At 42.4% G+C, this 25,850-nt stretch overlaps 2 protein-coding genes across 3 annotated transcripts in view; one reads left to right on the plus strand and one right to left on the minus strand.

The window, feature by feature from the left end:
- Positions 1-4,290: 4,290 nt before the first annotated feature.
- Positions 4,291-7,586, minus strand: LOC131706656 (E3 SUMO-protein ligase KIAA1586-like). Its single transcript, XM_059008184.1, has 2 exons — positions 5,428-7,586; positions 4,291-5,007 (listed from the first exon to the last, which is right to left on the minus strand). Exons 1-2 carry the CDS (start codon positions 7,114-7,116, stop codon positions 4,507-4,509), a joined length of 2,190 nt encoding a protein of 729 aa, XP_058864167.1. The 5' UTR covers positions 7,117-7,586; the 3' UTR covers positions 4,291-4,506.
- Positions 7,587-11,508: 3,922 nt separating this feature from the next.
- Positions 11,509-25,850, plus strand: part of LOC117395250 (major histocompatibility complex class I-related gene protein-like) — a 37,356-nt gene continuing 23,014 nt past the window's right edge. For both annotated transcript variants that reach the window (XM_059008191.1, XM_059008190.1), the window contains exons 1-2: positions 11,509-11,711; positions 17,051-17,311. In XM_059008191.1, coding sequence (XP_058864174.1) covers positions 11,657-11,711; positions 17,051-17,311 — 316 coding nt within the window. In that variant the 5' untranslated portion in view covers positions 11,509-11,656. The remainder of the gene's footprint in view (positions 11,712-17,050; positions 17,312-25,850) is intronic.

Below are 25,850 nucleotides of genomic sequence, written 5' to 3' on the forward strand. Positions count from 1 at the left end.
AGATACTCTGAAATGGCCTGGACACATTTGTTGGTACCCCTTAGAAAAGATAATAAATAATTGGATTATAGTGATATTTCAAACTAATTAGCTTCTTTAATTACTATCACACATGTCTCCAATCTTGTAATTAGTCATTAAGCCTATTTAAATGGAGAAAAGTAGTCACTGTGCTGTTTGGTATCATTGTGTGCACCACACTGAACATGGACCAGAGAAAGCAAATGAGAGAGTTGTCTGAGGAGATCAGAAAGAAAATAATAGACAAGCATGGTAAAGGTAAAGGCTACAAGACCATCTTCAAGCAGCTTGATGTTCCTGTGACAACAGTTGCAAATATTATTAAGAAGTTTAAGGTCCATGGAACTGTAGCCAACCTCCCTGGGCGCGGCCGCAAGATTAAAATCGACCCCAGAGTGAACAGAAGAATAGTGCGAATGGTAGAAAAAGAACCAAGGATAACTGCCAAAGAGATACAAGCTGAACTCCAAGGTGAAGGTACGTCAGTTTCTGATCGCACCATCCGTCGCTTTTTGAGCGAAAGTGGGCTCCATGGAAGAAGACCCAGGAGGACTCCAGTTTTGAAAGAAAAACATAAAAAAGCCAGACTGGAATTTGCTAAAATGCATATTGACAAGCCACAATCCTTCTGGGAGAATGTCCTTTGGACAGATAAGTCAAAACTGGAGCTTTTTGGCAAGTCACATCAGCTCTATGTTCACAGACGAAAAAATGAAGCTTTCAAAGAAAAGAACACCATACCTACAGTGAAACATGGAGGAGGCTCGGTTATGTTTTGGGGCTGCTTTGCTGCGCCTGGCACAGGGTGCCTTGAATCTGTGCAGGGCACAATGAAATCTCAAGACTATCAAGGCATTCTGGAGCGAAACGTACTGCCCAGTGTCAGAAAGCTCTGTCTCAGTCGCAGGTCATGGGTCCTCCAACAAGATAATGACCCAAAACACACAGCTAAAAGCACCCAAGAATGGATAAGAACAAAACATTGGACTATTCTGAAGTGGCCTTCTATGAGTCCTGATCTGAATCCTATCGAACATCTATGGAAAGAGCTGAAACTTGCAGTCTGGAGATGGCACCCATCAAACCTGAGACAGCTGGAGCAGTTTGCTCAGGAAGAGTGGGCCAGAATACCTGTTAACAGGTGCAGAAGTCTCATTGAGAGCTACAGAAAACGTTTGATTGCAGTGATTGCCTCTAAAGGTTGTGCAACAAAATATTAGGCTAGCGGTCCCATCATTTTTGTCCATGCCATTTTCATTTGTTTTCTTATTTACAATATTATGTTGAATAAAAAATCAAAAGCAAAGTCTGATTTCTATTAAATATGGAATAAACAATGGTGGATGCCAATTACTTTTGTCAGTTTCAAGTTATTTCAGAGAAAATTGTGCATTCTTCGTTTTTTATGGAGGGGTACCAACAAATTTGAGCACGTCTGTATATATATATATATATATATATATATATATATATATATATATATATATATATATATATATATACAGGGAAAGCATATGTAAGGTTTGTAAAGCACAGCGAGGTATAAGGTAGCCCTTATAAAAGATCATAAAATCCAACCACAGGAACTGAAAAATCCTGAAAAACTGTCAGAGGCATTAACTGTCTAATTATATTGATGACTTTAATATGCCACACATGCAATTAATTTCAAATAGGAAGAAAAAAGGAACACAGAGCCACAAATGGGAAAATGCAGGAGAAATTTTAGAGGTTGTTTAAGATGCCTAATTCAAAGCAGCAAGTGGTCTAACATCAAATTACACCAGAGATTTTGAGAAAGTGCACAGACATAATGACAAAAAGATGTCAAGCTGTTATTGATGCCAAAGGAGACCAGACTAAATATGCGCATTAAAGACACTGTCAGACTCATGTCAGATGAGTTTGCAAAAATGATTTCTGTATGAATAAATGTTTTTGTGTGTAAAGCACAGTAAATGACACATCTTGAGGTGTTATATACATGTATTTTTATTTAGACAGAGATAACAAATGTCCCGCCCCCAAAGTAACACAAGCTAGACCCCTGTTCTTCTGAGTCTGTATAAAGAGTATCTTTGCTTCTTTTCTACTGAAGCCTACAGGAAGCCTTTTAACCACACATAGCTTACCTGTCAACCTGCTAAAGCCTGCTGTAAACACTCACAAGCCCCCCTCTGCTGCTGTGCAGAGCTGGGAGGGTATATAAGGACAGCACAGCTTTAGTCATCGATTGTCATTCGGTTGGAGTGAAAGACTGGTTAACTGCATTTGAATTTTCAGGTAAGGGCATTTCTAGATCCTTATATCAATTCTGCAGTATTCCCTCTGGATATGCTGCACATCTACCACAGTTTGCCATGTTTTTAAAGATGCATCTGCTTTCCACACTGTAAATGCCCTTATAAAAGTTTGCCGCAGTAAACTGCAAGGTAACTTTACAGTTTTCCTATTGCTTGCTAACGTTATTGATGCTAAGAGTGGTCATACTAAATATTAGCAAGAAAGACACTTTCAGACAGAGCTGAGTTTCTATTTCTAAATTAGTTTCATGTAAGATGAGTTTGCAGAAATTAATAGATAATTTATGCAGCATATACAGTATATATATATAGTATATATATACAGTACTGTGCAAAAGTTTTAGGCAGGTGTGAAAAAATGCTGTAAAGTAAGAATGCTTTCAAAAATAGACATGTTAATAGTTTATATTTATCAATTAACAAAATGCAAAGTGAGTGAACAGAAGAAAAATCTACATCAAATCAATATTTGGTGTGATCACCCTTTGCCTTCAAAACAGAATCAATTCTTCTAGGTACACTTCCTGTAGTTATTGATTACTCTCTCATAGCGCCATGGAGGAATTTTGTCCCATTCCTCCATGCAGAACTGCTTCATTTGTGGGTTTTCGTGACATTTGTGGGTTTTCGAGCATGAACTGCTCGTTTCAGGTCCTGCCACAACATCTCAATGGGGTTTAGGTCTGGACTTTGACAAGGCCATTCCAAAACTTTAAATTTCTTGTTCTTCAACCATTCTGATGTAGACTTGCTTGTGTGTTTTGGATCATTGTCTTGCTGCATGACCCAGCTGTGCTTCAGCTTCATCTCACGGACGGATGGCCTGACATTCTCCTGTAGAATTCTCTGATACAGAGCAAAATTCATGGTTCCTTCAATGATGGCAAGACGTCCAGGTCCATATGCAGCAAAGCATCCCCAAACCATGACACTACCACCACCATGCTTGACCGTTGGTATGAGGTTCTTACCATGGAATGCAATGTTTGGTTTTCACCAGACATAACGGGGCCCATGTCGGCCAAAAAGTTCCACTTTTGACTCATCTGTCCATAGAATATTGTTCCAGAACTCTTGAGGATCATTCAGGTGCTTTTTGGCAAACTTGAGACAAGCATTCATGTTCTTCTTAGTGAGCAATGGTTTCCGCCTTGCTACTCTGCCATGAATCCCATTTTTGCCCAGTGTCTTTCTGATGGTGGAGTCATGAACACTGACCTTAGCCGAGGTGAGAGAGGCCTGCAGATCCCTGGATGTTGTTCTAGGGTTCTTTGTGACTTCCTGGATGATTTTACGCCTTGCTCTTGGAGAGATTTTGGCAGGACGGCCACTCATGGGAAGATTCACTACTGTCCCAAACTTTCTCCATTTGGACAATATGGCTCTGACTGTGGTTCAGTGGAGCCCCAGAGCCTTAGAAATGGCTTTGTAACCCTTTCCAGACTGATAGGCATCAATAACTTTTTTCCGGAGGTCTACAGGAATTTCTTTTGTTCGTGGCATGATGTCCCTCTAGAACCTGTGTGCTGACAACTTCACTCTGATGGTACATGCCCAAAATTTTGCGTCCCGTCCATCAGATACTAAACGATATCACAAAGGCTAATAAACTCCCGGGATGTGCATTTTGGTACATTTTTATGAACGATTAAACGCTCTGCTATATCACAGTTTAAGGAATCTCTGTCTGTGTATAGATATGCATATGAATACTGACACACTTATCTTTATGCTTAGGGTGCGTTGGTAAACTCAATCTCAGAGTGTCAGAGAGCACTCTGACCATTCGTAAACTCCTGGAGTCCTCTGTGGTGTCGTTTGTAAACTCAGAGGAGATGAATTTTGGAGTGCTCGGATCACACACTAGCCGCTCCAGCTTCAGAGCTGGATTCTCTGAGCGTTCACTTTCAAAATGGCTAACAGCTCTCTGTGGTGGATGCAGGTATATTGTAAACAGTGGTGTAGTGGTAAAAAAAAAAGTAGCGGAGCGGTCCCAATGAGAATCAATTAAATAGTTAACGAGGTATTAACAGTTACGCCCACTTTCCATTTAACGCGATTTAATCGGGGTTTTTTTAATAATAATATAACACATATTTTACTTAACAAATTTCTGTAAAATCTCCCCTCTCTATAGAAAATTAAAAGTTGCACTTACCAATCACAGGTTGTTTTTAGTCAACTATAGGAACTGCCACAGAGCGTCAGGGGAGTCGCTGGAAATTGGAGCTGCCACCCGTGTACGGCTGTCATCTGCGGATCGATGATTGTGTCGCAACCAAGTGGTCACATAAGGGCTTGGATTCCACTGTCTCAAAGGGGGTCCATGAAGCTTGATAAACATTAAGGCTGAAGCATGTTTGATTAAAATTTTGGAACGCTGATCAGTTATAATTAAGTTCATTTGGCTGAATCCCCTTTCACATTCAGCAGTACTGCACGGGATCACACGTGTGCAGTTAATAAGTGGAGCTAAATCATCTGGAATTCTTCCGTTGTTCTCCTTAAAATCTCGAAATGCATTTTTGATAATACGTTCATTTAGCTGAAAGCGCCGACACAATCTTTCAACTTCATTTTCGCCATAACCCTGGGGTAGTTCTGCAGGCCAGTGGTGTGGATCCAGGACCAAGAGCTCAGAAAGAAGACTTTCATATTTTTGGCAATTCACCTCGGAAGAAGCCTGAAAGAATAAGCTATTTGAAATTAATGGTAGCATTTCTAAAATGTATTTTCGAAACCTTAACTGTGTATATATATATATATATATATATATATATATATATATATATATATATATATATATATATATGCGTTTTGTAGTTTTGAGTAGGATTAAATAAAGTAAATAATAAAAGTGAGATTTTGCAGAATACATATACTGTGCGGGAGTGTTTTTCTATTCTTATATTTACATTAGTCTATGCACCTGCGATGAGACTGACAGGAGTGCAGATGTTTATAATTTATTTGTATATACTTCTCAGTTGCAGTTTTATACTACACATGAAACTGAAATTAACGCCCCCCTCTGCTCGTTAATTGCAAACAATTAGGCTAGCTATTAAAATTAAAAAAATCTGTACAAGGTTTATGAACATACCTTCTCATTTGATGCAGTGGTTGTAAAAAGTCGTTCTTTCATATGATTGGCGAGTTTGGTAAGGAATTGTTTATGATTTATTTTTACATGTTTGGGATTCGACGTCAGCACTGTAGATTTAAATGTTCCTTCCATGGCAGCTATCTGCGCTTCAAGAGTCTTTGTACCTACATTCTCATTCATGGATTCAAAAATCCTTACTGTTCTACGTGCCATTTTATCTGCATAAACCAATGTAGTAGTCCGTTTCTGGAGAATCTCTGACAGCAGTGAAAGTTCGTATAAGGCATCGTACATAACTCCGAGGTCAATGAGAAATTCTGGCGAGCACAGCCTTTTCAGTAGACCGCTGTATGTCGCTCTTTCAGCAGAAGTCCGCTTAGAGCTTACGGCAGCTTTAAAATGAGTCGACAGAACTTCAAAACTTTCCCACACAGCGGAGACAGTCCTGAACGAACTGGAAACCCATCTCACATCCAGTACACGACCAATTTTCCTCAAGACAGCATCCAGTTCCTTCGCACAATTTCGGAGTTCTTGCTGATTTAGTGCTGATCTACTGTAGACTGAGTATAGCTTGTCCATGAAAGAATGAAAATGGTTCATGCCAGTAGTCTCAGAAACACTATCGGCAACTGCAAGTTCGAGTCTGTGATTTAGACAGTGCCAGACAACAATGTTGGGGTACATGTCTGAAATTCGTTTTGCCACACCAGATTTTTTCCCAAGCATTACACTTGCACCGTCACTTGCAAATGCAACAAGATTCTTCTGTAAGTATGCATGGTCAAACCCGTGTTTTTGAAGACACTTAGTAAGCGCTAACACTATGGACTCAGCTGACTGATCAAAAAGTTCAACTAACTCCAAAAACATGAAGTGAGGGTCACGTGTCTTGTCTGTCTCGCATTTGAGATGCACAATAAGTGCTGGGGAACCATTCAGAGCTGTTGATTCATCAATTAACACAGCAATTTTTCCATCGATGTGTATTATTCTCTCACAGGCCTTTTTGACCATTTCATCAGAAACGTGGTTGATAATTTGAGTGGCGCTGTATCTGGAATGAAGACCAGTTCCCACATTAACACCATTTATTTCTTGCAGTTCCAGTAAGGCCTGATGATCAGAATAGGGTCGATTTTGTTTTGCAAGGTAGTAAGCAGTAGAAAATATTTTACAGGTAGTTTCGTGATCTCGCCTTTTTGCACTGTCAACACATTTCCCAATAATGTCCTCTGTGTTCTGCTGTAACAATGCAGTGGCCTTGTTATGAGCGCTGGATTTCTTGTGTTCAGCTATCTTTTTTCTCAAAGATCGTAGCTGTTGCTCTCGAGTTTTTCCATTGTACCCAACACTGTAATTTTTCCACTCAGAAGACAGAGAAACACCCTGACTTTTCAAAACTGACAGCGCAGAAACACGTCTACAAACACGACAGCCCAGATTACCATCCGCACAGTCAAGGAAAGTGTAAAGTTGTTTCTTTTCTTCCCATACCTCAGAACTCCAGATGTTTGGCCATGGCTGTTTCTCCGCGCTTTTTTCTTCAACTGCTGTAGGTTCTGGTTCCACTGTAGGTTCTGCTTCTGCCGTACAACAAACGATCTTCTGTTTTTTACTACTATTGCCAAAATATTGTATCAAAGTCTCTTGACGAGTTCGTTTACTACCTCCGAGACCAGACATTTTTGATTTGCGAGTTGTTTTTTATTATTATTAATACCGTTACTAATATCATCACCTCAGTTACGGCCAAGGAACGAACCGCCTCCTTCTCTGATTGGTTGTCAGCAACATCACTTTCAAAATTGATTTGCTAAAAAAAAAAAACTGGAATGACAGCATATTTTAATGGCATAATAATGGACCAATCAAAAGCAGCAACTGTGCTGCTTATTGTGGTGACATCGTTTTTCAGATTACTTGATGTTTTAGCCGACAGCTTGTCTTTATTAAACGTATAGCTAGCTGTCTGTCTGTCGCAAATTCGCACAGCTGGCACAGAGCCGCAGGCAATGCTTACTACAAGTGTTTAGACAAAATTCGAACACGAAAATATTTTAAATATATGTATTTATAAATGTGAACATTTGCAATTGAAAAACATGGATTGAAAAAGTGCCGGAGCGCCGCTCCGCCCCGCTCCGGCTCCACTACACCCCTGATTGTAAACCTATGTTTTTATTATTTATTTCTATATTTGTCATTTTAATGTTTTTTTGAAAAAAAACAAAACATATGCCTTTAAAGATTGGGTTTTACATTTTGAAGCGAGTGAAGGGAAGAAGGGGGAGGAGTCGTCTACACGCTAGCCTTGTTCAACACCAGTTAGCACTGACCAGTTTTTCTTTCTTTCTTTTTTACCACTGCACAAAACAAAACAAAAATTCAAAATGAATAGCAGCAGTAATAATTACAGTAGTATTAGACGCATAAAAAATATATAAATAAATAAATGGTTATATCGGTCTAAGAAAAAGCCATTAAAAGGCACAACTGTATAATGATCATAGTTAATAATAGTACTATCAATATTAAACCGTTTTAGGTTGTTCGAAAACTAAAGAGATTTCTCAAGGTATGACACAGGCCCGGTTTTTGGGATGGAACCGCAACAGTCTCGCGTTTTGATTGGTCCATGTCTGTCACAGGAACATGTCATCACACAAGTGGGGAAGCTTGCAGGCATTTTTAAATTTATCTTCCACACTATTATGGTTTTGTTACAGGATACATTAGTTTATCTCGAATGTAATCACAGTTTTACATATAGACTGCCCCTGTTTTCATTTACGTGACTACGTCCCAAATAGGCTGCTTTGCTTTTCAGATAACGTCATAAATTCCGGGCCGCTCTGATAATGTCCCAAATTCTGGGCCGCTTTGCATTTTTGAATTCAGCCCAGTTTCTGGGACTCCGCTGACAGCCGAGTTTCTAAGGCATGCATGCACAATTTACCATAAACTGGATCGTGAGTTACCCTTAGTACATGAATCAAAGTTAATGTATTTTTTACTATCCCCAGAAAACACTATTTTTTATGAAGAAACAGAAATAAAATAGAAATGTAAAAACAAAAACTTATTTCTTTATTACAATGAAGAAACTACATTGCACTGAAATAGATACATGAAAATTAATTAAAGCAGTCGTTTTCATTTATTAAAACCTAATATTAAAACACATTTTTGAGAAGGAACATGGTATTCCAAAAAAAGAACATCTCATTTGCTTATGTAACGTCCATCAATATATTGTAGCGTTTCGGGTTCTTTTTGGGACAAAAATGAGACTGCAACCGTAAGTAGATGAAGGCTGTTTATTTTGACAAAATTAAATCATAAAGTGAGGGAAAGGGGACTGGGAGTAGAAAGTGAAAATAAATGATTGTAGTAGTTTTTCTTTTACCCTACCCTTCCATGTCTTTTCCCTGCACCCCCTTATATGCCCTCGCCTCCCGCCCCCTCTTTTGTGCCAAACCTGCACTCCAATTCCCCTCCATATACATATACACACAACCCCTGCATGCACAAACCACCATGCGACCCCTGCACGCACACACCACCATGCGACCCCTGCACGCACACACCACCATGCGACCCCTGCACGCACACACCACCATGCAAACCCTGCACACACACACCACCATGCGACCCCTGCACGCACACACTACCATGCAACCCCTACATGCACACACCACCATGCGACCCCTGCACGCACAAACCACCATGCAACCCCTGCACGCACACACCACCATGCAATCCCTGCACGCACAAACCACCATGCGACCCCTCTCTCTCTCCTGCTCTGTAAGTGTGAACAAAGTGAAACCTGAATGAGCAAATCTGGCGTTTATCAACACAAAACAATATTACAACTAATGAAATATATAATTAAAGTTCGGGAGGAGGGTCAGACACCAGTCTCCTTGTCACCAAATTGAATCATTCAATTTACACATGAGCTAATTAAGACTGTTAGCACTATAAATACTCTCTTTACTTACCTCTCAGATGTGTTTTGATTTCATCGTAACCCACCACCTCCCCATCTCCACCTTTCTTAATAACAGTTTTTATGTTTTATCAAATGGGGGTCTCAGCCTCGTCCAGTCGGCCAGGCAGCGAGCCCTCAAACCAAGCTAGGTTTGGTTCCAAATGAATGTGTATATACAATATACTTCTCTGTAAAATCGCATACTCCACATTCTCCACAATAAATATTTGTACTAAAACATTTTGTGATTGGTGTTTGTCCCAAACTACTGAAATGAAATTTATAATTAAAATTCGGCATGCTCTGTATTTTTGGTTCATTTCATTTTAACTTTTCATTCATACTTTTTCTAAAAAACATGTTTTCATTTAAAATGAGTTATTCACCTGCTACTTTGTTGCATCCGATAAAGTGAATTAAACAGCCATGTTGAGCAGTTTAATAAAAGTTACCTCAATGTGTTGCAACCTGGTGTCTGTCTCTGTCTCAGAAGTAAAACGCTTAGCAAATTCCGCTTTCCAAGAAATACAGTCTGCCCAGTGAGTCCTACTGAGAGAAAACACCGTTTGGAATTTTTTTTTTTTTTTTTTTTAAAGTAAATGGAACAGTTTGAACGTGTGCAAGTCTAGTGCTTCTGCATTCTCTGTGTATACTAGAGAGAGTGCCTGCACCTGCGTTGCTGAACCACTTCCTTAGAGTTGACTGACTGCCAAGCCCCAGTGCTGTGAAGGACAAACAAAGCTGGCTGCCTGCCAGAAAAGTCAACAAACAATGTAAACTAGTAAAAAAAAAACTGTAAATCTAGAAATCTTAATATATAAAGAAGAATGACTGTCTGTCTGTTCCTTTATGCATTCAGACCCCACAGGAGCCAGTGCAACCAAACTTTGCATGGCCTCCTCTTTCATCCAGGGGAAGGTCGAGGGCTATGTTTTGACCCCGGGGGTACTTTATTTAGTAACCTCATTGCTGGATCACTACAGTAGCCGTGTATCTCAAATTAAAGAAACCAACAAAACCAAAAAATAAATAAAAATAACAAAAATAGTGAATTTGCTGTTCCAGGGTTACTGAAACGGATCTGATGCCGTTCTATATTACTGTCCTACCGTGGCCAACAATTGGAGTGAATGTCCGACAAACCATTAACGTATATTCCAGCTTCAGTGCCACTGAAAAAATACATGTTGCATTCCTCCATACTGATACTCAAAAAGATAGAATCCCACGCAGCTAACATTGTTAATACCTTGAATTTGGCCACTCACCCATTTACAACACCAAATACTTCACAATCAAGAAGCAACCAATCACCTCATCAACAATTAAAACACATGCTTCAAATACTGAAAAATACCATTTACTTTGTAAAAATGACATACCGGAAAAACAAATTAAATGTGATATTAAACATCTCTTTGGGGCATAAATTTGTAAAAGCCCTTAATCTCGGAGGATGCATTAGTGGGACCTCCTGTTTTGTTCATTTAAGGTGAAATGAGTTTAATTACCTATACTTAATCCTTAGTCAGTTGCATGATAGTTGGATGCTCTTGAAGCAAAACAAAGGTTAGGGGATGTGCTTTCTTAGCATCTAGAGGAATGTGGATAATGATAATTTTGAATTATAAAACACACTTAATATGTACATGTTAAGCACTGAATTCAAAGAATCCAAAATTATTATTATTATTATTATTATTATTATTATTATTATATTTGATACATTCATAGTCAGTAATAACAAAACAGTTGTTAACATTTAATTCGTCAGCATGTTTATGCCATTTAATATCACAGTTCTGCAGGCAAATATATTACTATTTTTATTTTTGTAATGTACAATCCATGTTGTCAATCTGGTTTGATAAATCTACACTTCCTGGTTATCATTTTACAACAGGCGTTACATATCGTATAGAACAACCCACTGTTGGGGAACTTGATTGTCTGCTGGCAAAAATGTGTTTCACTTCAGAGTCACAAACCTGGAAACTATTTTACCCAGACCCCCCCTCCCTACGCTGGCATCATATTACCGGAATCACTTTTGTGTAGCCAATCATGAAATTCTACACTGAAAGAGTTTCTGAGCAGTTTATTCAGTTCCTGGTTGACAAAAGGTAGAAGGTTTCCGTTGCAAATATTCATTATACATATCAGAAAAACTGTCATTGTTTATGACCGAGTATTGGATTGAAATATATTGCTTTCTGAAGAGTACCGGAGATGATCCGAATGACTGTACTCTGGATTCTCTGCTGGGTTCATGCAGCTGCCGCAGGTCAGTTTTTACACTAGAAATATTTCTTCAAATAAATATACAGCACAAATACTGGGACTTCCTCACGGCACTTGCTTGCTTTAAGAAAAAGAAAAAAAAAACATTTAACACTGGTAGTAAAACTAGTTTTGGGTGAATGTTAAGAAGGCATTACTTCTGATGAGCCTGTTGCACTGTTGTTAGTTACTGTTTGTAGACCTGATTTAGACCTGATAAAAAATAATGATGCTTGTGGCGAGGAAGAAAAGCCCTGTACATAATTACAGGGGGCCTGCATGTAAATACATGTGTTTGTTTAAGCACGGGTGAATGCATTGTGTTATTTAAAAGAGAAATGCATTGTTTGTTTATTTTAGAACGTATGGCTTAAATGTATTTTGTGTTTAAGAAATCTATGTATTATGATTCAAAAAGAGAAATGTATTTTGTCTTTGAGTTAAAAAAAAAAACACGCCTCTTTGTTATTGTTTGGTTTGAATGTGGTCTGGCAGAGGCAGTGTTAGCAGCTCGTCTCTGACAGACAGCTCGTGCGAATGCATGGTCGGCAGTCTGTGATTATTGACTGTGGGCCATGCAAACTAAAACCCTGTGTAGAATATGACCATCTCCGAAATTGATTAATTTAGTGTTAATTCAGAGATGGTCAGAGGTACGGAAGAAAGAAAGAAAGAAAGAAAGAAAGAAAGAAAGAAAGAAAGAAATTGCTACTCGTGCTGGGCAGACCAGCTCAGTATTTGTTTGGTGTTTTGTGTTCTGTGTTTTGTGTTCAAACTTTTATTTTGCTCAGTGAGCAGTGTTTTTTTTTTTAATATTTATTTTATTTTTGTCTAATAAAAACGGTGACGCAGTGCGCATTTCACCTGAGTACCTGCCTGTGTTGTCTCTGTCAGCTTTCTGTTCTGGGATCGTCAACCTTTGGCTACCCTAACATAGATGAACTGACTAAAACAGCCAAATGCAAAAGTATTGAAAGAAAATTAAATGTCAGCTGAGGTCCTGAACAAGAGTGAAACTGGAAGAAGCAGTGAAGTGGGTGAAGCTGCACAACAAGTGAAAGGGAAGCTGCAGGCATGGAGCAACTTGATAGTAATTTGAGGAAGACCGTGCTTAATACCCAGGTCCATAATTAGAAAAATAAGCACCTGGATTCAAAGGGGCGTGTTGCATAGAGCCGAGTGCAAATATCTGGAAGCAGCTTTAAATTACTAGATGCTTCTGTGAGCACATCAGTTTGTTTGTTATTAAGCAAGGTATTGTAATTTACTATGCATGTACTGTAGTTCTTTGTTACTTGTTCCTGCTTGTCGGTACATTGATCAAATTCAAGTGTAAGGATCTTATCCATAGATTCCTATGTATTGCAGTAACAGGCTACAATAAACCAGCAAACTAAACAAGAACTTTGCGTATGGTTTTTTTGGGGGTGGGCTGATGGCAGGTCTGCTACTTTGTTGCAACCGATAAAGTGAATTTGCTGTTCCAGGGTTACTGAAACGGATCTTATGCCGTTCTATATTACTGTCCTGCCGTGGCCAACAATTGGAGTGAATGTCCGACAAACCATTAACGTATAAGAACATAAGAACATAAGAAAGTTTACAAACGAGAGGAGGCCATTCAGCCCATCTTGCTCATTTGGTTGTTAGTAGCTTATTGATCCCAGAATTTCATCCAGCAGCTGCTTGAAGGATCCCAGGGTGTCAGCTTCAACAACATTACTGGGGAGTTGGTTCCAGACCCTCACAATTCTCTGTGTGAAAAAGTGCCTCCTATTTTCTGTTCTGAATGCCCCTTTATCTAATCTCCATTTGTGACACCTGGTCCTTGTTTCTGTTTTCAGGTCAAAACAGTCCCCTGGGTCGACATTGTTTATACCTTTTAGGAGTCTGAATGTTTGAATCAGATCACTGCATAGTCTTCTTTGTTCAAGACTGAATAGATTCAATTATTTTAGCCTGTCTGCATATGACATGCCTTTTAAACCCGGGATAATTCTGGTTGCTCTTCTTTGCACTCTTTCTAGTATCATACAATTATTGTATGATTTAAAAAAAAAAAGTCTTGCGACTGAAGCTCTCTCCAATTTCCCTGCTATCATCAGTGATGTGTGTGGTAACAAAAAGGGACATCCATCACACTGATACTAGGTACGCGTACTGTACGTTTTAGTCACAAGAATTTAAAAATGCCAATAATATGTTTTCGTAGTGAGGTCAGCTGTAGAGATGCGTGGATAGTGAACTTTTCGCCTTATTTTCTGTAATTTTATTATCAATAAAAATACATGATTGCTATTTGGTATGTCATTTCTGAGTGATTGAGGCTAGCACTGAGGCTTCGTTGATTTTAATTGATAATTAATTACAATAAAATGATGTTGATGTTGATATTTCCAACAACTAGAAACCTGTTTATATAGTAAATATATATTTTTTCCATTGTAATACTGTAACTTTTATAATTGTGTCCATCACACACTCCAAGGCTTGTGCGTTCTTTTGTTGTATCATGTTATTGTACAGACATTTGTACGACATTTTTTGAAAAGGGGTACACAGCTTACAAAGATTGAAATTCCCTGTTATAATGTGATTTGGTACAATCAATATCCTCTACTCTATGATACACCAGCATCACTGTGACACATTTCCCAATATTTTCCCCAAAAGTGACAGTGAGTATTGTAGAGACACCTTGGTTGTATCTACAGCTTTACAGTTTTATTTTTTGTTCTTCAGAAACAAAAGGTCAGTAAACTCTGCTGGCATATTTAAAACAAACAAAAATAAGAAATGGCGGTTGGTTCTGAACATATTGAACGCCTCAGTGAAGAAAATGTCCCCCTAAAATGTTGAGAGGGGGCCACATTGACCCTCATTCTGTAAGTCCTGGAGCAAAAACTGACTGTATACAATTGCAGTTAACAAATTTAATTTTTTCAAATGAGCCTTGTTACAAATACGACTACAGCAAATGAATAAATAATAATAATAATAATAATAATAATAATAATTATTTGTTATTAAGTACACTGTCTAAATTGTTTGTAATTCAAATAATTAAAACAATGTTTATTTAAAACGTAGACTGTTTTTGGAAGTTTTTGTTTGTTCCTCCTACCCTTTCTCAAGATTGAGCATACCTCAGGGTTGCCTTCCTTACAGCAGCTCAAAGGGAGAGAACCCGGTCGAGCTCTGAGGCACCTCTCTCACTGCAAATATTAGGTAGTGGAGGAGCTTAGCCCAATGTTTCTGTTTCAAAGTCTGATTAAAACGTTCCACCAAACCGTCTGTCTGCGGATGATAAATGGAGGTCTGAATGGACCGAATTTGCAACAATTTATACAATTCCTTTAAACATTGTGACAAAGTTTGTTCCGTGATCAGTGAGGATTTATTTTGGAATCGCTACTCTCGCTATAATCTGCACTAACTCTCAAGCAATTTGGGTGGCGCTAGTGGCTCTCAGTGGCACTGTCTCTCGATATCTGGTTGTGTAGTCCACCACTACCAAAATGTGCGTATATCTAGAGTCAGAATTTCGAGATATCGAGCAGAGCTTAGGTGGCTTCAGAACTGGGGGCCTCAGTAACCTGACCCCACAGTTGATAGACTTTGAAGTTTCCCCCAACAAACCCCCAGCCTTGTTTCATCGACATTCCTATCCATTTTTCTACCCTTTGCTCTCCTTTTGTCTTTTTAGGGCAAAATTGGGAATGGAACAAATCAGCATGCAGCAGAAACTTTTCCAAATAGCTTCCCCTGCTGCTCCCATGGTCTTACCGGAGACTGGCTTTACTGTTTTACTAATCACTGTTTCAAAACTTAAAATTACTGGATATGGCATCTTTGCAGCCACTGCCACAATTACGCAGCGGGTATGACATCCAACAGTCAAATTTTGTGAGGGGGTAATCCTTGTTATCCTCATGAATACAGGAAATGACCACATCCCTGCATGACCACCAAGGTACCCCCGTCAACAGAGATTGCTCAATTAAAGTCTGCTCACATCCTGAGTCAACTAATGCGTGTGTGCTCAAATTAACAACCCATACATCAACAATGCAAGGCCCCTCCCAATCATTACCCCGGGATTTACCTATTGCTTATAACACATAGTGGGAGGCCGAGCCAAACTGCTCTCGCCCAGCTGGGGGTCGACCTGGATCTCCATTGATGTGGAGGAAGTTCGCCCAAGGGGAACCGATGAGGTGTCGATCAGTGGGGGGAGGGGGTGGATTGCAGTGGGGGGCCCGTCCGTCTGGGTTGGTTGGGGGAAGGAGCGAGGGTAGTGACCGTGGGGTGGGAAACAGCCTGTCCTTATATCCATCGGCCAGTCGGACTGCTGCATCCAGCGTGGTGGGACGATGTCGGGTGACCCAGCTCTGAGTGTCTGCCCCCAGCACATTAACAAATTGCTTAATGGCAACCATCTCTGCCACTTTTTCTGCATTGTTGGTGCCGGGCAGAGCCACCGGGTCACATGATCCACAAGCTGTTGTGCCACCACGCGGGGTAGCATTCCTGAGGGTCACTGGTATTCCCGGAACCGGCGACAGTGCGTCTCCTCCATGATGTCGAGCCGCTGGAGAATGACCTCAAGGCTTGGTAGGATGCTTGGGCCTCCCCGATCAAATTGGGACCAAACTGGGTAGCCCACCATCCCCGAGGCCACTGGGCTGCCATTGCCTGCCTTTCAAACATCACCAGGTAGGCCTCGGGATCATCCTCCAGCATCATCTTTACTACCTGCAGCTTGGGTAGTGGCACTGCTGGTTCTGCTGCTGGTTCCCTCCTCTGACTGGTCTCCAGGAACATGGTGTGCATCCTCTCCATCATCGTTACCATCCCTTCCTGATGTCACTGCTCCTGTGCCTCCAACATCGCCATAATTACAGTGGGGTCTATCTTTAAATCTAACTTCTGATCACCAACTGTGAACTGGTGTGAGTGGTGTGGTAAACAGAGTGAATGTTCAGACTGTTGTACTCCCAAAACATTTGTGTTTTATTAAATGAATAAGCGATGGTATCGGGGTGGGGGGGTGGGGGGGTGGGGGGGGGGGACCAGGCTGGCTTGCAGGCCAAAACAAAAACAATAACAGCAGCAGCAATTTACAATCCCCACTCCTGTGCACGAAAGTGTGCTCTCCAATTCCGCGGTGTGGTGATGAGTGCTGGTGTCGTGAGGTGAGGGTAGTGCTCAATAGGTGGGGCTGGCTCCATGGCTGGTAGTGTACTACCAACCTTACACAGCGCCCTTTCTGGTCGGGAGGGAGATTTACAGCATCGATTCTTTCTTTCTTTATCACAGTAACTGATTGTATTTCTCTTCCAGGAACTCATTCACTGCGGTGTTTTGGAGTGGCAACCTCAGAAGGGTCTGAGCTTCCAGAGTATGTTCATGTGGATATGGTGGATGATGTGCAATTATCATACTATGACAGCACCATGGAAAAACCTGTCCTCCAACAAGACTGGTTGAATAATACTATGGGTCACGAGTTCTGGGACAGACAAACTTGGTATATTCTCAGTGATCATGACATCATAAAACGGAGTCTAAGAAATGCAATCCAGCACTTTAACCACACTGGAGGTGAGTACAAACACAGAGCTGCTTCTATCACTGTTACAGACACAGGGACTATAGGACTGAGTACAGACACACAAATCCCCTTTTATCAGCACTGTTAGAGACACATGGACACAAACTGATTACTGTCATGGTATGCTGTATAAAACAGTTTAGAGGAAATTCAGTCTACATGACATAAAATTCATAGTTATGCAAATCAATATTCAATATAAAGTTGTTTCACTATTTTGAAGTGTTTTAAATCACTCTGGACTGGAGATCATTGTCTACAGCAGCGGTTCAAAATCCAACATGCCTGTGGCTTCTCTGTGTGGCGCTGCTGTTTTTTCTTTGTTGCACGAACCAGCCACCGATCCATCGTAATAAGAGCAAACTTAACACAGCAAATTACAGTTTACTGACAGTGACCAACGCTTACTACATAGTAAGCCGATAAACAACATACATTACCAGATGGCAGCAGACTTCATCCAAAAATATGCAAGCTTAAAAGGCACCAGCCAGATGCACAGCGCCACCTGCAAACTCTGACATGCCTGGAGGTGTCAGCACAAAGGTTTGTTTTAAGTTAATATATAACATATAACAAGAAATTTTGGTTGGTATTAAATTCTGCGGATTTATACGTTGGGGGATTCTTTTCACAGCACGTTCACAAAAAAAGTCACAGTTTTGCATTTATACTTTTAATTCCAAAAACATTTCAATAAATGTTTACTTTATTAAATGTCTGCTAAAACAGTATCTCATTTACAGTAACTCGTTACAGCATCTACAATGTAACTGCAGCAACTTGGAGAACAACAAAGAAGGCTTTCTAATCAGTTACAGTATTTATCGTTCTTATATGGCCCTTCATTTTAAGAACCAGTAAACTTTAATGATAAGTATTTGCTGTCTCTTAGTTTTAAAACTATGGTTCACAACATAACACAGTGGAACGATCACAGTACTACCATGCAGTAATTGTAGGGCAGTATTGCCATGTGTGAAATCTTTAACAATAAAGCCGAAATGAAAATGCTTTTATTTACTTCGAAATCATTTCAAACTGGTTAATAGACTAGCAAGCACTGGCAAAATCAGCTCAGTTTTATACAGTGCAAGTCATTTTGTTTCTGGTCTGCGATACCTGCACGCTGCCTGCATTAACAGTCGTATCTACAACGTATCGACAATAAAAGAAAAGAAAACCCTGAATCTTCTAACGCCCCCCCAGGATACAGTCTGTGCCCCCCCAGTTTGAGAACCGCTGGTCTACAGCAGGGATTCTTAAACTCTCGGACAGTGGGCCTCCCTTGGGGAAGAATAAATAACCCCACGCCCCCCCCCCCACCCCCTTTTTTTTACTTGACAAACTGAAAAACAAATGCAATGTGTAAAAGATCCCACACTTCTGTGCACACAACACACTGACCATTCTAAAAGTGTCCCATAGTAAAAGTGTAATAAAGCACAGTGAAAGCATGGTAAAGCATAGGCATGCATTGTAAAGAATAGAGGTATAGTAACGCAAATTATTAGTAAACATGGCAAACCAGGGTAAACTATAGTAAATACACAATATAAACATGGGGGAAAAGCATAGTAAAATTGCACAACTATTGTGCAAAAATACCACAGTAAACTTTTATAAAGGGGCTGTGGGTCCAAGCCAAGTAAACCGATTTAAATAGTTTTCATCACATTTTTTACGCTTAGGTTTTATTGAAGTTCTCGCTTCATGATGGCAGCCTCAGTTGCTGCATGGGGCTGTAGCATTTTAATCCTCTCACCAGAAAACGATCCTGAATATAAAATCCCTAACTTAAATATTTCTCTGCACGGTACACTACTGAACTGTGGCAGGACCACTACCAGCTGATTTGACAATCCCACCCGGTCTGTGAAATACAGAAATGTGGGAATACTAAAATGTTACATAAATTATGCAGACATATTACCAGAATTAATATAAGCGAATAGTAATAACAGACCACCTATCTTAATTCTGATAACACTGCAATTTAATTAATAAATGCTTAGTCATTTAATAATTATTTTATGGATTGTTTTTTCGTAGAGAGAATATAAACGCATGGTACATGATGAGTTCATTCGGTAGATCCCCAATTAGAAAAACATGTGAACAATGGGTCCTATTCACAAAACTTTAATTGATGAATTCTCTTTGGATTAATTCAATTTGCTGAAAACATGAAGGCTGTGTGGTCCAGTGGTTATAGAAAAGGGGCTTGTAACCAGGAGGTCCCCGGTTCAAATCCCACCTCAGCCAGTGATTCATTGTGTGACCCTGAGCAAGTCACTTAACCTCCTTGTGCTCTGTCTTTCGGGTGAGACGTAATTGTAAGTGACTCTGCCAGCTGATGCAAAACACTGGAAAAACCAAACTACAAATAAAAGGTACGGTGAAACCCACAGCTCGTTACCTTCCCTAACTCTGGAAGCCCTGAGAAAATAACACTGCACTATCCCTTTCATATTAACAAAGGGGTTTGTTCAGTTCCCCCTACCTTTAGTCTTGCACTAAACAGTATTCACTGGACGGATGATACCATATCACCTGTTGAATTTACTTTTGCTTCTTTTTCTAGAAAGCTTACGGGACTGATACATAGCTCACACACCCTAGTCTCTGTAAGTCGCCTTGGATAAAGGTGTCTGCTAAATAAACTAATAATAATAATAATAAGCAAGAGAAAACGTCTGTGCAGAGGCGGAGAGAGCAAATTTGAACTAATGGGTGCACCCATCAGAGGCAGCGCTTGTTTCTTTTTTTGTTTGTTTTCCCGTTTAGTATAAATGCCTTGTTTAAATTCAATTAACTAAACATTTTTAAAAGGATAAATAAATTGGATAGCTGCCGACCTTTTGGAGATAACTGTGGATTACTTTACCGGGATGGAGTTTAGACTGGGCTGTGTTGCGGACTGTGAGGAGCCAACTGCTGGATGCTGGACTGTAGAAACTATGACCGGTGTTGTGTAATATTTAGCATCCCCTTGAATTCTGCATCCCGACTGATTGCCGCACATTACCCTTTATAAAATACGACAAAAAGTCTTCAGTTTAAAATATATTTCAGTTAAATTCACTTTGTAGCTTTATTTTCACATGACAAAACATACAAGATTTAAACTATTTAAACCAATGCAAATAATTTTTTTAATGTAAAAAAGATTGCCATGAGCAAATTACTCTAACTCACACAAGCGTGCACTGTTGGGTGGCGGCTCATGAACGGGCAATCCTCCTGCTCAAAACAATCAGGCGCACATGAGTCAGATCACAACTAAAAATGAAACTGCGCATGCTGCAATCAGTCAGGGGATGCAGAATATTACACAACACCAGGCTTGCTAGAACACTGTTCTATTTATTTTTAGTTGTGTTGGGCTGAACTGACTGTGCCTATTTGGTGTGATACTATCTTGAATGTGGGTGGTTAAATGAGGAACTGTGGATTGATTGTTTTTCTTCAACTAAAAAGAAGATTCCGATAGATAATACAAAGACTGGTTGGGACAAAACACAATTAATATGGCTGTGTTTTCCGTGTGTTTCCCTTAAAGGACTGGTTTGGTGACTAAAGGGTGGTATCTTAAAAGTTGATTAAATCTGCTTATGTTTGACAATTGTCTGCTTTGCTTTTGTTGCTTATTAGATCAGTGATGATGGGTTATTTTTTCTTTCTTGCTCTCTCTTTGATGCGGTCTGCCTATCTACTCCTGTGGGTGTGTGAATGTTGTTCTAGGTTACAATAGTAAATTACATCCTCTTGTTGCTGCAACTGTGGGGAGTGGGGGCATTTCCCAGTTAATTGCCCCCTCCCTGGAGAATGGGATTACAGCTGCAGAAGAGGAGTCAAGTGGGAGGAGCCCGAACGTCCTGCGCCTGAGTGGGAGGAGCTCGAACGTCCACAGCCCAAGAGGGGGGAGTCGGTGCGTCCACAGCCCAAGAGGGGGGAGTCGGTGCATCCACAGTCCAAGAGGGGGAAGGCCGAACGTCTACAGCCCACATCTCCACCAGCAGAGGGAGAGTTCCTGCTGTTTCCACCTCCATGTTCCTGGGAGGACGACTTGCCCCTCCCACCACCACCAGCAGAGACAGAGTACCTGCTGGTTCCACCCCCATCGCCGTGGGAGGATTGCGGGTCGCTCCCACCTCCGCCAGCAGAGAAAGAGTACCTGCTGGTTCCACCTCCACCTCCGTGGGAGGACTGTGTGTCGCTCCCACCTCTGCCAGCAGAGGGAGAATACCTGCTGGTTCCATCTCCATCGCCGCCATCAGCAGAGGGAGCATGCCTGCTGGTTCCACCGCTGCAGCCAGAAGGGGAGGCGCCCCTGTCGCCTTTGCAGCCAGAAGGAGAGGAGCCCCTGTCGCCTTTGCAGCCAGAAGGGGAGGAGCCCCTGCCGCCTTCGCAGCCAGAAGGGGAGGAGCCCCTGCCGCCTTCGCAGCCAGAAGGGGAGGAGCCCCTGCCACCTTCGCAGCCAGAAGAGGAGGAGCCCCTGCCGCCTTCGCAGCCAGAAGGGGAGGAGCCCCTGCCGCCTTCGCAGCCAGAAGGAGAGGAGCCCCTGTCGCCTTCGCAGCCAGAAGGGGAGGAGCCCCTGCCACCTTCGCCAGGAGCAGAGCAGCAGGAGCTGCCTCTGCCTCCACCACCACCACCACCCGAGGGAGAGGAGCAGGAGCTGCCTCTCCCTTCAAGACAGGACGAACCGGGACAGGAGGCTGGCGGTCCGCAGCCACCCTTGGTTGCTGAGCCCAGCAAGGGGGAAAACCACCGGGTCGCAACGGCTGAGAAGAGGACCAACCCCAGCATCACTGCTGGTCCTGACTCCCCTCCTGCAATCGCCTCCCGAGGGTCCGCTGCCGCCCATTCATGCATCGCCTGGAGATGCCAGTTCGCCATCGCCTGGGGATGCCAGTTCGCCATCGCCTGGGGATGCCAGTTCGCCATCGCCCGGGGATGCCAGCCTTGCACCGCTCAGGGATGCCAGTCTCGCACAGCTCAGGGATGCTAGCCTCGCACCGCCCGGGGATGCCTGCCTCGCACCGCCCGGGGATGCCTGCCTCGCACTGCCCGGGGATGCCTGCCTCGCACCGCCCAAGGATGCCTGCCTCGCACCGCTCAGGGATGCCACGCCTGGATCGCCTGGGGCTGCCTGTTGCTCCGCATCGCCTGGGGCTGCCTGTTGCTCTGCATCGCCTGGGGCTGCCTGTTGCTCTGCATCGCCTGGGGCTGCCTGTTGCTCCGCATCGCCTGGGGCTGCCTGTTGCTCCACACCAGTTACAGGGTACGAGGGAGAAGTGTAGCTCCCGCTGCCGCCTCCATGGCCAGGGGCTCCCCTCCCGAGTTCGCCTCCCGAGGGTCCGCCGCCCATGCCGTCGCCTCCCGAGGGTACGCCGCCCATGCCGTCGCCTCCCGAGGGTCCGACGCCCATGCCGTCGCCTAGGGTCGTCGAGGGTCCTGCTTCGCCTGGGGTCGGGGGGAAATATGCTTCGCCTCGGGTCGCTACCAGTCCTGCCATGCGGCTGGAAATAATGTGGCTGGGGCCCCATGAAGGGGAGCTGCCAGCCATGAAGAAAGAGGGGGAAGGTCAGGAGACCTGCTCCCCCAGCCACATTTTCGCAGCAGGAAATTGGGTGGCTGGAGCCCCACGGAGGGGAACTGCTGGCCATGAAGAAGGGGGGGAGGTTAGGAGACCAGCTCCCCCAGCCGCATTTTCGCGGCAGGAAACACTGTGGCCAGAGCCCCACGGAGGGGAGCTGCCGGCCACGAAGAAGGGGAGGGAGGTCAGGAGACCAGCTCCCACCGCAGCAGTTTTGCTGCTGGAAATTGGGTGGCCGGAGCCCCACGGAGGGGAACTGCCGGCCATGAAGAAGTGGGGGGAGGTCAGGAGACCAGCTCCTCCAGCCACACTTTCGTGGCAGGAGATGTGTGGCGGGAGCCCCGGAAGAGGGAGCTGCCAGCCACGAAGTGGGGGGTGGTGGACATTCCACCATGGCCACCCCCAGAAACACCTTGCTTCCCCCTCTTCCGGGACTTTGAGACTGAGGGGGGAGGTGGCCGTTGGGGCCAAGTGTGCGTTGCACAAGGAGGGGCATATGTAGCAGGGCGGTAGTAAGCCCTGCTCATTAAATGTATTTGTTGAGTTTTAGAACAGGGTTTCCCCCTCCACCCGTGTAGTGTTTTATTTTGTATTTGTTTTGTATTATGATTTATTTATTGTAAATGACGGCGAAACGCCGCGGGTTTGTTATTGTGTTTATTATTGTAGTTATATATGACGGCGTTGCCGCATTGTTTGTTATTATTTAGTAGCGTGGATGGGAAGCCCCATCCACACAGTAATTAATAAACTTGTGCAGATTGTGGCCGAGGGGTAATAGAATAATTACTAGCCAGTTAAACCCCTCGGCCATGATATATAAACCTGCAGCTCTCTGCACTCGGGTGTGGGAGTTCAGAGGAGCGAGAGTAGAGAGCGAGGAGAGATGACTCTCTGGCACATGCGTAACCCTGCGGTGGGACGGGGGGGGGGGGTCAGAAACCCTGTTTGCCTCCACCTGTCAGTCATGGCAATGACACAAAGAGGCTGGTAGAAGGTGTGTCGGCTGGTGTTATTTGATTGGATGGGGGTGGAGCCTACGGGACTGCCTGACAGTTAAAATGACACTGCACTATATCCTTGCCTCTTGCTCCTTCAGGAAATCTGACAGCGATAGCATGTGCATAAGAGTTCTGAATCCTGACAGTCTGCATTTGGCGAAACTTTGTCGAGACTGTTGAATACTGACGTAAGCAACAAGCGAGAAGCAGCCTGAGGGAGAGAAGCAAGGACGGTTTCTAGAAAAAGAAGCAAAAGTAAATTTAACAGGTAATACGGTACCATCCGTCCAGTGAATACTGTTTAGTGCAAGACTAAAGGTAGGGGGAACTGAACAAACCCCTTTGTTAATATGCAGTGTTATTTTCTCAGGGCTTCCAGAGTTAGGGAAGGTAACGAGCTGTGGGTTTTACCATACCTTTTATTTGTAGTTTGGTTTTTCCAGTGTTTTGTTTTCCTTTTTCCTTTCATAGTTTGATTTCATTTTCAACACCTGTGTGTGTTAAGAGCTGTCACGACTCTACCATTGTTGGTATGTGACAGAGAGAGGAGGTAGTCGAACTGCAAATCTCCCTCCCTCCCAGAAAAGGTGCTGTGTAAAGTGGGTAGTATGCTTCCTCCTAAACTGGCGGACTCGACGGGAGGCGGAAACCGGAAGTCGGCAACTTGGAGTGGGAGCAAATCTGTCAGTACGCGGAACGACCTCATTGTGATCAGCTGCGATTGGATAAGCCCTGGCGACAGGCGGGGGGGGGGAGTTCTGGTAGTACAAAGGGGAAGCAGATGGGTGAATACGCCCCCTTGGGTCTTGCAGTGATTTGGAACTGTTAATCAGTGAAATGGAGAACGCGTTATTATGTAATAAAGAACACAAATACTGTAGCTCTTATCATGGTGGATGGTGTGGAGGATAAGTACTCGAAATGCCTTTAGTGACTTAACTCAAAGAAGAAACTTACTTCATGTCCATTGTCTCATGCGGATTCCCCCCATCCCATCCCCCGGGATCCGGTTTTGAAAAAAAGTTGGCAACCCTTCTACTCACAGTACCTGCCACATTATCAGACGACAATGCGTTTGAGAAGCAACAGGGAACCAATAATGTGGGACGTTTGAACGTTATTTGACCCTCTGACCCCCAAACATACCTGTATCCTTGGATACAGCAGAGGGCTGCTTATTACATTGCTGCAGTCCAAATAAAACTGGATTTTTATCAAAATATTGTGTATTTCTTAGAAATTAGTACCGAGAAAATACTAAATAGTACATTGAAACCGGGTAGAAATCAGTAAAAACCAAAGTTCAGTTAAAAAAGAAAAATCCTGTAATTTTTTGGTAAAATTTGGAATAAACTGGAAATACAGAATGCTACTTAAGCTATTTTGTTTCTAAGATAGGGTAAGGTTGCTGTTTGACTGCTTTTTAAGTTGCTGTTCTTAATCATAAACTATACTAGCAATCATGAATGGGTTTTGGAGCTGCGAATTGTTCTTAATGTTTTTCCTGGACTGATAATGTATGCATATCTGTGTGGATGACTGGGAATTTAACTGCTATAGCTGCTAATTACTAAGAATTGTGTGCAATAAATGCTATGGTGCAATACCGTTGCATTTTTCCTTTCAATCATTGTTATTCTCCTGTGTAAGTACTGTTAATTGTGTAGTTACGAATTTCCCTGGGGTAAAATAGGGTGTAACTTGGATAATTTGGGTTTACTGCAATGTCCTAGTAACTGTTCTGGTGAAAACTATTTTGGTACATTAAATATTTACCTGTTGGGCTGAAATGACCATGGAAGTAAAGCAGTAACAGACTTCCTGGAAGGCATAGCATGCAAACTGAGAACTTTCTTTAACCTTGCGTACTACCAGATGTCTGTTTTAATTGTGAAAATACATGTTTCAAAACTGCACATTTGAGACCTG

This window comes from Acipenser ruthenus, chromosome 36, assembly GCF_902713425.1.
Source record: "Acipenser ruthenus chromosome 36, fAciRut3.2 maternal haplotype, whole genome shotgun sequence".
In the NCBI taxonomy this organism is placed as follows: domain Eukaryota; kingdom Metazoa; phylum Chordata; class Actinopteri; order Acipenseriformes; family Acipenseridae; genus Acipenser; species Acipenser ruthenus.